We start from the raw sequence: 13,402 nt of genomic DNA, 5'->3' as shown, positions 1-13,402 counted from the left end.
TAATTAGTTAATTTGTATTTGAGAGTTTGTGAATTATTTTCTGTGGTGAACTGTCATTTATGTTCTACGATAGAAATTACGATATTAAATCGACAAGACAAATGACATATCTGATTGAATGTTTAGTTTATTTGCTGTTTTTAATGGATGAATTTTTTAACATCCCTATTCTATTGAGATAATTTGAGAGGTATGTTTTTATGAAGATACTAATGATAACGATAAAAAAATTAGGCAATTGGTGTTATGGGTTTTTTATAGTATCGTATGAATGATTCAATTAGTTCCTCATATTTTCGTAGGAATGAGGGAAATTATTCACTTTTGAAAATTGTCAAATAATGAATTACCTGTTTGAATATCAAGTTAGAATATATTAAATTCAACTTTCTAGTGTCTAATTAATATGATTGATTCGAGAGCTGGATTTGAATAGTAACAATTCTTCAATTGATGGAAGAAATTATATTTTTTCTATTTAGTACTGAGCTTCGTTTAACATGCATGAAAACTATTTTCACATAAATAGTTGCTCACGTGTAACATCACAAGATACTAAATCTCTAACATGACTTCATAATGATTTAATTTTCTCTATTTACATTGATCTCAATATTGACTTTAATATTAATATCATTATTCATTATTTCTTCCATATAAAATAAAAACAAATTCTTTGGGAACTCTATGGAGAAAGCTTTTAATTCCTAATAGTTGATCATATCAATAAAACAAATTCATGGACTATTGTATTTGCTACCACAATTTGTTTTATTGGATTATGTAATTATAGATGAACAATTTTTATATCCGACAATATGTAGTACTTAATGATGTTAGCTAACTAAATAATTATTGATAGTTTGTTTTCATATCTCGATTTGATAGGTAAGATTATTTATATGTATCATATAATTCTATAATATGGAGAAAGTAAAAGTTAATGTCTGTCTCCTATTAGATGGAGCATTGTGGAGATGAAAAAGACGCAGTAGTTCCTTATTCTACGTCAGCGCATTTCTGGAATATATATCCAATATGTGTTCCACTGAATTAATTCCTTTTTAGCGGTGCCTATTTGTCCCCCATTTTGCTTGAGTCGTTCATAAAACATCACACCCAAATAACTGCTCTCATTTTTTTAAATACTATCTCTGACGCGATTGATATATTTGTTTCATTTTAAACTCTTTTCTTATGTAAAACAAAGGCTTGCTTGCCTCTGTTTTTCATTGATCTCTATTTTGTACTTGAGGTACAAACAAGCCATTTATTCTTATTAGGGTTCCTTGATGAACTTATTTTCTATAATAATAACATTCTCAACAACAAAGCTCATATCACCTTTCTTCCTAAAGTGGAAAATGAGCAACTTATTTTGAAATATTTATTTCTTTCACTAGTAGAAAAAAATTATTTGTTTTGGCGAATAAACCTCATGATTGTCCAAACGACCATTTTTTGTAGAAAAACGAATGACAATATTTTATTACTAATAGCAAAATAAGACAGTAAAAAGAAAAAAGTGAGCTGGGATGTAAACTCTTGAAACCCGTGATCATCATGTAGCACCACTCAATCGACACGCTAAGCTATTTGGTATTAATAGACAAAACGATAATTTCCATCTTAAACCCATTCCGCTAATGATAATAATAAAGGTCTTTATTCGGAAATCTCAAGGGGAAGTTCACCCATAGGTGTTCTACCACTTAACCCTTGTTGCAAAATTAATATAAAGTAGAAAATATAGTCAGAAATACAGAATTAAAAAAACACACATATTTGCATATACTCATGCACGAAAATAATGGAGAATACAGAGAAAGAAGAAAAAAAAATATACTTACGATACATAACGCGTATGCCATATTGTTTCAAATGAAGGAAATACCTGAGGTATGATTTTATTGTTTATTTACAGGTTTTTTACTAACTACGGTACGAAACTTCGAAGGGTCCTTTTGAAAACAAATTTCCTATGAATATCTGTTAAGAATTCCTTCGTTCCTGAGATATGGTTCTGAACTGTATTTATAAAATGTTATAAATATTCTTAAACCAATTTGGTTGGAATATGGTATAGTTATTTGTAATTATAAGCTCCAAATTGTTTATTTTTTACTTTTCGTTATGGTTATATTGTTCATGGATAGATTTTAGAACGTGTTAAAGTGAATTTTATTTTTTTTAACAAAAACAAAGCTTGATACGAAGAAAACATAAATCAAAAAGTTGAAGTTTTAGTTGATCGATTTGAAAAAAAAAACTTACAAAAAACTCGGTGACTATGGTGCCCACTGAAACGCATCTGGACCTTATAATTTCAATCTATTCGCGATTTTCTCCACAAAGAACGCACTTCTTATGTCCCATATTGAATCAACGTTTCATATTAACTCAGAAAATATTGAAATAAATACCTAAATATATCAGAAATTCAGAAAACAAACTTCAAGCGCGCTAAACGACGCGAAACAACCGATGACACTAGGAAAGCAAAAGTTGCCAAATTTTGCATTTCAGCAGGTAGATACAGAAAATTATAAATATTCTGCTTATTATAAATTCGACTATAGGAAAGATAAAATAAAATTTGCATATTTAATCGGGAATCACTCGAATAAATATATTTCATTCAATATAATATACATCCATAACGATATAGTAAAACTGTGGAATTGAAAATATCTCGCAATCTGACAAAGTAATAATAAAGAAGTTTTATCGAATATAAAGGACTTTTATTGAATCTAATCTAATCTAAAATCTAACCATGTTGGGGTCATGTAAAAATTGCGTATACTCCCTCTATCTATGTTTATTGCTCTATGATTCAAATTGAGCCTTAAAATGGCGAATGGGGCGAGGCTTAACCATAGAACTTGAGAATACGATCGACTGAAATGAACTTCGCACTTGACACTGATAGATTTTTATATAGAACAAATTTATTCAACTCAAGAATACCTACTAACGTGATCTAAAAAATCCCAAAAAATCAGGTAAACGGAGAAAACCGCCATATTCAGTTTCAGAAACCAGCAGCTAATCAAAAACGAGAACACTCGTATCGCTACTTTGCTTTATTAAGTCACTGTAGTTAGGGCTAAATGAGCGCTTTATTGCGTCAAACAATAGTACTAAATTTGAACCAAATCTGTTCAAGAATATTTATAATATTTCATAAGAACCATTTCTTTTGAACGAACCACCCTCTGAAGTATCATATAGTGATTGAGAACTATTTCTAGATAGTTCAAAATATATTTTCTCTATTTCAGTATCGTAACGAGATCATTACAGTTCTAAAAACAGTGCTGTAATCAAGTTATATTTTTCGTTTTGTGGTTGTCTCTATTGCCTTCCAATCCTATCAAATTTCAACAAACGTCAATAATTGTCAACATAATGTATAATTTGGATATAGTGAAATGATTTGCAGCATTATTCGCAATTTCTTTTAATTCAGGTGGTGTTAAATCGATTTCGTCACACATAATTCATGAATTTAATGCGTAATTTCAAATTATTTGAAGATTCGAAAAGTACAATTCAAATTCTGTAATCTGTCAATTTTCGTAACAGTCACCAACTGCCAAGATACAATACAAACGTCACTAGGATGGATAATTTGAATTTTCCATTGAATTTCGACAATATTTCACAAAACTTGACTGAAATAGAGAAAATATCGTCTAATACTCGTTGCAGGAGGCAATTCCAACACTCTTGCGTTCGAAAACTCGTTTTCGAATTTCGCATTCGTGTTGGAATAGGAGCCCATTCTGCAACTTGTTTTAGAATATACTATTAGTTTACTCCCTGTTAATGCCAGGAGAATATAAAAACAAACAAATAGTTATTCTTTAGTTGGTTAACATCATAAATCCCCAGATACTGAAAATATTCGTAGTACTGCAAAAAATTGACCTATTCTCTGATTTTTAGTCTGTAGTTACCAAAGTAGTCTGAAGGTTGAGGTATTAATAAATTATTGCAGGTGGTAATGGTGTATTAGAGAAAACCTACGATGGAGCCCAAGATTCACTTAACTAGATCATAGTTCTGAACTAACTTTATTCTGGTGGTTGGTATTCTTTTTTCTCTTCACAACTTGAAGGTTAAGGGTTGCATGTTCACTTAGCCAAAGCAACCCTTACGAGGTTGCCTGCACTTATTCTAGTCATCATCACTATAATCAAACGAAACCAAATGACTTTTTCCAAAGAAAAAATAAGAAATCACGAATGTGAAATATGCAAGAAGAAATTTCCCACGAAGACTGACCTAATCAAACACGTCAGGATACACACTGATGAACGACCGTACGCTTGCAAATTTTGTGGACATGCCTTCAGGCAGGCCGGTTCCCTTAAAAATCACATAGCCTGCAGACACTCTGCGACCCTGCAGAGCACGGAAATTTTCATTTGTAGCTATTGTGCTAAATCGTTTCCCATTAAAGAAAGACTGAAACTACATCTAAGGATTCACACTGGCCACAAACCGTACGCTTGCAAGTTGTGCCCGAAAACATTTGCTAGAGGAGGCCAATTGGTGCAGCACCAACGAACACACGACGGCAGTAAGCCTTTTACTTGTAGGGTATGCGATACATCATTCACCACATCAGCAAATCTTCGATCACATATGAAACGACATCTGGAAATCAGGGACTACATTTGCCATTTGTGTGGGAAACTGTTTTTCCGGAGAGATGCCCTGAGAAAGCACTTGAACTGTTACCACGCCAACGTAAAGGCCTACTATTGTAAAATATGCAAAAAGCAATTGAAAGGCCACTTGCCTCAACACATGCGAACACATGCCAAAGATAAACCCCACGGTTGCGCCCATTGCGGTGCAAGGTTCGCCCAGCGATCTCAGCTTACAGTACACCAAAGAGTCCATTCAGGGGAGAAGCCGTATAGATGCCAAGTTTGCTGGAAAGCATTCGCACATTCTACAGCGCTCAAACTCCACTGCCGTTGCCATACTGGAGAGAAGCCATTCGAATGTATCCTATGCAACAATTCATTTTCACAGTTACCTCACTTGAAGAAGCATATGCTTTGCGTTCACAAATCCAGCAAGCCGTATGTTTGCGGAAGCTGCAAGAGCTTCCATAAAACTAAGAAGGAGCTAGAGTCACACGCCAAAAATTGTACTTCTGAAGAGCAGCAACCGGATCTAGATGCTAATAAAGGAGTGGAAGTACCTAAAATCGGAGCAGCTATGCCCATAGGAAAAATGAGATTTCTTCTTGCCATATTATTGAAGAAAATTTCTTCGCCCGAACGTCTCACTGAATTAGGTTTCAATAAAAGGTTAATTGATGACGTGTTGCTCGATTCTATCAGATTCTCTGGAAGGGATCCTTGCTTGGATTCTAGTCTCACCCCTGCCGAACAATTGAAAGTCAACGTCCAAATTTTGCTAGATTGGACTGTTCCGAAGAGATATATGGAAAAGTTCAAAACGGAACAGCGTTCTACTGAAGAACTACTGGAAGAGTTGACTTCTTGAAGAAATTTATGTTTTTATATGCGGGTTATCGGATTGAATGTCAAGATTTAAGGAGATTGATCTATGCATCATTTTAGTAAAAAAAAGTCTCCGTTTTTGTTTCATTTTGATAAGCATAGTGGAAATCATTTCAGGAAATAAATTTAGATTATGCATATATGATCTTAATCTTTTTAAATATTGGCATGCATTCAATTAGAAAACGACGTGTATATAATATATACAGGGTGTAGAGATAGGAAACATATGTGCGAGTTAGGATTCTTGTTTTCGACGGATATACTGAATTTTCACTTCCTAAACAGATAGTCGAATTTAGTAATCCTACAATTCTTTTAGAAATTCCAGGTCCATTTTATAAAATTCAATTTTTGCAAAAACAAAACAGAAAAAAATGGTTCAGGTCCAATTTTATCGGATGGTACAAGTTTGCATTTTTATATTACATGATACATGGTGGCCAGTAAATTATTTTTGCGCGATGTTCTATGAGCTTGCTAATATTTAAAAATAATGTCTGTTTATTTCGAATTGTAAATGATGTTGGAATGGGATAGATTCACTATTGAAGAATTTTAATACAAATGTGATGTGAGGGCTTAATTCAAAATTCAAGTTTGAGAAAAATATTTTTTGCTGAAATTATTTGCCTGTAATCAGCATTTCAAATGTATCGAGGAATACAATGAGAACACATTATTATCCAAAACAAAATACTTAAATCAAAATCTAACACAGAACGATTGAGAAGGGTTTTTAATGAAATAATGCAAAAAAAAAGGCTGAATAATACATTTTTAAACTCAATCGGAATAAAATTCAATGAAAATACGCTCAAAATGTTGACCTTCAGCTTAAGTATACACATTTCACATTCAGAACTATTTGCGTATTACTTAAGGCTTATTCTGTATGTATAGCTTCACTTGAAATAAGTTGTTCTTCGTTATTGATTGGCTCCTGAACCATTTTATAGGGTAGGCGCTTAATTTTTGTCGTACTAAAACATGAGGAGATGCACCATAATTCCTTTATTTGTTTTTTCTTAAAAAAAATCCTGATTGCGAACCTGGATTTTCAGAAAGAATTTTTTTTTAATTTAATCAAACAAAAAGCTACTGAAGCCTCCATTGGAAATTCTCCTGAACTTCGAAAATGAGAGTCTTGAGGGTGTTCCAATTGTCATTTCCCATATCACACAGCTGTCTCCATCTGAGCATTGATCCACAGGTTACCAGACAACCTATATAGTAGAATAGAGGTTGAAAAAATGTTGGAAATAGTGTACTTGTATGCGCCTCACATTTAAAATAAGAAGTCCAGCTAGTCAGGTTAATAAATAGAAGAAGAATTTGTGTTGTCAACTATGTGTATCTTAGAACTCGATATTTCTGATTGAAGACAAGGTAGCAGGGAAGTATCTAGAGCTTTTTGTACTGGAGGATAGAGGTGGTAATAGAATTGTGAAGTAGATAAAGTAGATTATGGTGGCTGACCAAAAATGAAAAATTCCCCTTTAGGCGGTTTGACCATCCCGTCAAGAAACTCGAATAGCCATAGGGGTCGAGTGTCACATAATTTTGAAGGTTATTTCTATTTATACATATTTAAAAAAAATCAGTTTCGGTATAAAAAAGAACTAGTTAGAAGTAATGGTTGGAAAGCATGAGATTTTCAAATTGCCTAACATTCATTTCTGAACAGTAATTAATAGTGGATCCCTAGTGGATTCTGTAACATTAATAAAAACACTTCATACTATTGGTAAGTTTGTTGTTATTGTTGATCATTTAATCACACTTGTGTGCTGATTAATGTATCAAATTATGAATAATTTCAATATTCCAGTACTTGAATTACTTTGGATACTTAAAAGTCATCTGTCACTCAACCCTTATTGCCATTTAAGGCCCTTGAAAGGGCCACCCTACTTTAAGATATTGTCCTACACCCACAAGATGTCCCTACCAAACTGCCTTGGCATTTTCCGGAAAAACAGAAATATTCGGCCAAGGGCGTAGAAATGGGGAGGGGGAACTGGGGGTAATTTTCCACCCCCCTCCCCCCAAAGATTTTCACAATATAAAATTTCAAAATTCTCTCAAAGACGAAGAACGAAAATCACGTTCAAGATGTTTTCTTTTATTGCATTACGAGCACATCTATGTCCGAGGTTTATTATTTTCGTTTATCTACCCGCTTTGTCGGCGTCCCCCTTGCTTTGCCATCTGTGATTTTTGCATTCATCATCGGTATACACTTTTTCGGTTTTTTGTATCATTTTCGTTACGAAATTATAATACTGCAGTTAACAAAGAACTGAACTGAGTTATTCGCATCGAGAAATTAACAATTTGATGTATTTAATTAAGTTGCAATTTATTTGTGAAGACATCAGTTTTGAATTGACTGTAAAGGGTGTTCGTTAATTGGAGGTACAAACGAAAGTGAGATTCTTCGGATCATTTTCAGAAATAAGGTCATGGGACCGCAAACGATTCGTTTTAGAGATACAGATTACAAATGTTAAAGTTAAAGTTTTTTTTCTCGAAGCACCTTCCCCCACAAGATTTTTAATTTGAATTTGGTATAAATATAATGTTTTTATCATGTGATATGCTAATTTTGAATGCAAATTTACAGGGTGATATTTTTTCCGGAAGTGCGTCCTCTTCGTTTCACCAGATTTTTTTTTGGTGAACCACTGGTAGTTTAGATAACTAAAAAAAAACTCTGGTCCAGTACTACACTTTTTGGTTTCTTGTCGGTTCATGTCAAACAATTCTTTAGTAATCTCCAGTAAAATTCAAATTATTATAAGATTCAGTAAGCTGTGATTAATGAAATTGATTATCTAAAAACAAGATTAATAAAGATTTTATAAACTGTTATAAGCATCCTAAAAAAAGTAGGACTACAAGAAATATCCTGCTTCTTAAAAACAAAGCGTTTGTGTATAGGACATTTTATTTTCAAAATTATTCAAGGAATCTTTCATTTTTCTTCGAGGCTTAGGAACACCTTGTATAAGGTAAGGACAATCGAATCAGTTATCAAAAAAATACTATTATTTCGAGTCATATTTGTTTAAACTTCGTCATCAAACCTTTCTTTCTCATATTGCAGATATGACTAACCGTTGTCGGCAAAAAATTTTTTGGATTACCCCCTCCTCAGAAAAAAAAGGTCTACGCCCTTGTATTCAGCACCTTTTCTGGTGAGTGAGGTTAACTACCCCTTGGGTGCGCTCATGCACAACAGAAACACGACAATTCATAAATTTGCGTATTCACAATACTTAATTTCCAAATCAACTCCAAAACAATCAATCGCAGTTGCAGACCTTGTCTTCGGACTTGACAATCGTCAATGCAAAGCAGCAAATAACTGCTTTGTAAGCGGAGACCCTTTCCCAATGAGACACCATACCCTAATCTGCTCCGAAACTTCTCTGCAAATTTCTAGACGGACTAATGACAAGGTAGTTGAGTTTCAGATGATTTGACGTATTTTGTATATAGAGAAAAGTCTGTTCTGAAGATAAAACTAACATTCTGAATAACTAGCTGTTTGATGATAAACTAATAATTGACTTATGATTAGCTATATTTTGCACAATACACAAGATGTCCTTTTCAAACTGCATTAGCGTTTTACGGAAAAATAGAAATATTCGGCAAAGGGCGTAGAAATGGGCGGGGACTAGGGGTAATTACCCCCTTCCCCAAGATTTCCAGGATATAAAATTTCAGAATTCTCTCAAAGACGAAGAACGAAAAATTTTTCCATAATATGAACCAATAATCTTTTTACTTTCCTCCTTTAAAATCGAGACGTCAGCAAAAAAAACGGACCCTTTATGTTTTATGAGTTTATTATCACTTTCAAGATGATTACTTTTATTGCACTATGTCCGAGGTTTATTATTTTCGTTTATCTACCCGCTTTGTCGGCGTCCCCCTTGTTTTGTCATTTGTGATTTTTGCATTCGTCATCCGTATACACTAACCCGATGTTTTCGGTTTTTTGTATCATTTTCGTCGCAAAATTATAATACTGCAGTTATCAAAGAACTGAAATGAGTTATTCGCATCGAAAAATTGTCTGTGCTGTGTTTTACAATTAAATGTTATTCATTCAAATTGCAATTTATTTGTGAAGAAATCAGTTTTGAATTGACTTTAGAGGCTGTTCGTTAATTGGAGGTACAAATGAAAATGAGAGATTCCTTGGATCATTTTAAGGAATAAAGTCCTATAACAACAAACGATTTGTTTTTGAGATACAGATGTTAAAGTTGAAGTTTTTTTCTCGTAGCTATATTTTGCACAATACATTTATCATCAAACACACAGTGGAGGTTAATTTTCTGTGAGGACAAATTGTTTTCACAATGGAATGTACTGAAAGTGTACACTTTATCGAATCATAATGGATTACACCTGAAGATCTATTCATGCGTCAAACATATTGCACTCACATGTCACACTGCTTTTTTTTGTGGATTATTCAATACTTCGTGATCTGCATACAAGTACCTAGTCTTAATTGACATTTTCATAACAATATTCGAAGCAAATTTCAGAACAATTATAGAAGTGGAATATTTCAATACCATAGTAAGGAGTCTTTCTCTCTATGTTAGTTGTTTCATTACTATGACATTTTAAAATTTTTCTTCTGTTTATGTATTTAGTTAATTCTTGCCTATTGCAATATTTGTAATGTCGATAAACTTCGCATTATTAGTTCAATTTACAAAAAGTGCTGTTCGAGTAATTTTCACTTAAAGAATTGTAATTATTCATATTTGAACTTAAAATTTTTTATCTATAAGTATAGAGATATATAAAGATTTTTGAATTCATATTTAGTGTTTGAAATTTTAATGTCGATTTCATTCCAAGCTTAACTGAGTGTTGTGAATTTTTTTAATTGAGTCTAATTGGATGTTTTTGCAATAACTATTTGTGCCATATATTATAATTTTCCTAGTCTTTTCATTATATGCTTATGTTTTGTGTACAAGGAATTAAGAATTGAATGTGAAAATATATTGAATATTATCATGTTGTGTTTTATTACTTTTTCAGGTAGAAAAATACTCCCACTCGCATTGTTTTGGTTTATTATTTTCAATCACAAAGTGCTCTTCAGGAATTTTTTAACCTAGTTTCCTCGATATAAAGATTTCTACTATACTGTCATAAATAGAGTATTTGGCAATAAAAGAGGGAATAATAAATCATGGATGATTTCATATAGTAGCCAATTGAGGTCATTTTTGAATCAAGAAAATTATATTGCAATTTTTACAATTCATGAAAATGTCGAAAGAAGAATCCATTCTCAAGAAGTATTGCAAAAGTGCTGTAAGTGTTATATGAAGCTTATGGAACATATCATTATGTGTGCTAAAGATCTAAATGTGAAGACAATGACATTTTTTTTTTATATTCACGGATTACTCGATGAAAATGATGGATTTTGCACCATAATAATACAAAATTCCTAAACTATTACTATGATATGAACGATAAAATCATATCGAACAGCAACCTTATTCTCCTGATATGGCCCCTTTTGACTTTTCTCTACCAGGATTCAAATGACCTTTCCGTAGAGAACGCGTTCAAATAATGTTGCCCTGATTTGGATATTCGTAGTTAATGTAGATAACAGTTGCGTACCCAAGGGGGGGATACATGGGCGCCCGCAGAAATTTTTCTCAGGGGGGGGCAAAATGAAAATTATTGAAAAACGATAAGGTGTCCATGATTGTCATTGAAAATCGGGAAATTGTAGACAATCCATTACTTTCCTTTTTTCCATGTCCTTTGGATTCAGAAAGTAATATTGAGGGTGTTGTGCTGAAAAATCAGGCAATCAAAATATCAGGGGGGCCATGGCCCCCCCTGGCCCTCCCCTGCGGGCGCCCATGGGGGGATAAGGGGGATATATCCCCTCAGGAGGAATATCTATTGTAAGTTACATCACAACGCTCAATAATTTGATTGTGTGAAAATTTAATCGACGAATTTAAACTATTGGTTAAATCAAAGTGCTTGATCTGATCTTACTAACGTCGGCATAATCATTATTTAAAGGGTGTTTTCTTTAGAGCTATAGAACTTTAAATTGCAATAAAACAACGATGGATTATTCGATTGACATGAATTTTATTTATCCGCAAGATAATCTTGTGGCATTACATTTTAAATATGATTTCTGGCATATGACCGCCACGGCTGGCTCGGATGTAGTCCAATCTGGACGTCCAATTTTCAATTACTTTTTCCAACATTTGTGGCCGTATATCGGCAATAACACGACGAATGTTGTCTCCAAATGGTCAAGGGTTTGTGGCTTATCCGCATAGACCAATGACTTTACATAGCCCCACAGAAAGTAGTCTAGCGGTGTTAAATCACAAGATCTTGGAGGCCAATTCACAGGTCCAAAACGTGAAATTAGGCGGTCACCAAACGTGTCTTTCAATAAATCGATTGTGGCACGTGCTGTGTGACATGTTGCGCCGTCTTGTTGGAACCACAGCTCCTGGACATCATGGTTGTTCAATTCAGGAATGAAAAAGTTAGTAATCATGGCTCTATACCGATCACCATTGACTGTAACGTTCTGGCCATCATCGTTTTTGAAGAAGTACGGACCAATGATTCCACAAGCCCATAAAGAGCACCAAACAGTCAGTTTTTCTGGATGTTACGGTGTTTCGAAATACACTTGATGATTAGCTTCACTCCAAATGCTGCTCTGATGGACGATTTTGTCGACGATAAAATGGACGTAGTGCGCGATGCGTATTCCGCACAGAACCATTATTTTCGAAATAAAATTGCACTATTTTCAAGCGTTGTTCAGGCGTAAGTCTATTCATGATGAATTGCCAAACCAAACTGAGACTAAATCACTTGACAGCCGTTAAATCGGTCGTCATCTTGAACAGTAATGCCAACTTAAAGTTATATACCTCGAAAAAAAACACCCTCTACTTGCGGATGTCAAATTGATGTTAAAAATAAAAAATCGGGTAAAATTAATAAGATTCTGGAGTAAAAGCTCCGGACTACTCGAATTGAAAATCAATCTCAAGAAGTGTCTGGAAATTCAAAGGACATCGGATACGAATTGTTAACTTTTTTTTCTTTATCCCCCTCCCCAAGGCTTATCTCTTACATATTTTTTTAGATTTTTATCGACAATTTCCGATACTTTTTTCACATACTAGTATAATAAAAGACGTTATGATATCAACATTTTCTTTTCCATAAATAGAAAAATGTTCGAATACAAAACTTACCGGATAAGATCAATACAGTGGAGTTGAATTCTGCCAGCAGATCTTTCAAGGTAGGTTGTGATATTTCTTTGATGTAGGTATATTTCTCTCTATGATGGAAGAATTGGTCAAGAACGTAATCATCAAATTGTCCAGTAAAATTTCGTCTGTATTATAACGGTAAGCTAAATAATTGTTTGTTTTATTTCTTTAGGAATAAAACAGGAACGTTATTCAAAAAAGTTACATAAAACATGAATTATTATTTCGTTTATTGCTACTCTTTCGAAGAAAGTATGCCAGTTAAAATTGAATTAATTATTAGAATATTAGACTGAATTATGTAATTTTTCATGGCAATAATGACATTCCTTTAAAACGTGTAAAAAATATAGATTTCGAAGTCTAAAGGAAACGTTTTGAAGGGTTGTATGAAATGAAGAAACCCACAAAATTCCAACAAAATCGGACTGCTGATTTCCAAGTTATGAATATCAGAAATTAAGGCCAATATCCATGATGATCTGTATATTGCAGAATAACAGTCTTAGGATACACAACAAACTACATTTT

The 13,402-nt window shown here is 33.4% G+C and overlaps 1 protein-coding gene across 1 annotated transcript; it reads left to right on the top strand.

The window, feature by feature from the left end:
* Positions 1-65: 65 nt before the first annotated feature.
* On the top strand, positions 66-5,916 carry LOC123672770 (zinc finger protein OZF-like). Its single transcript, XM_045607048.1, has 2 exons — positions 66-190; positions 4,004-5,916. The coding sequence occupies exon 2, from the start codon at positions 4,216-4,218 to the stop codon at positions 5,527-5,529; it is 1,314 nt and encodes a 437-aa protein (XP_045463004.1). The 5' UTR covers positions 66-190; positions 4,004-4,215; the 3' UTR covers positions 5,530-5,916.
* Positions 5,917-13,402: the final 7,486 nt, after the last annotated feature.

This window comes from Harmonia axyridis, chromosome 2 (genome assembly GCF_914767665.1).
Source record: "Harmonia axyridis chromosome 2, icHarAxyr1.1, whole genome shotgun sequence".
In the NCBI taxonomy this organism is placed as follows: Eukaryota; Metazoa; Arthropoda; class Insecta; order Coleoptera; family Coccinellidae; genus Harmonia; species Harmonia axyridis.
Note: the sequence above shows the minus strand (reverse complement) of the source record. Positions and strands in the feature narration are given on the sequence as shown.

Excerpts from the sequence above, each read along its gene's own strand:
- LOC123672770 (XM_045607048.1), top strand. The coding sequence starts at position 4,216 with ATGACTTTTTCCAAAGAAAAAATAAGAAATCACGAATGTGAAATATGC.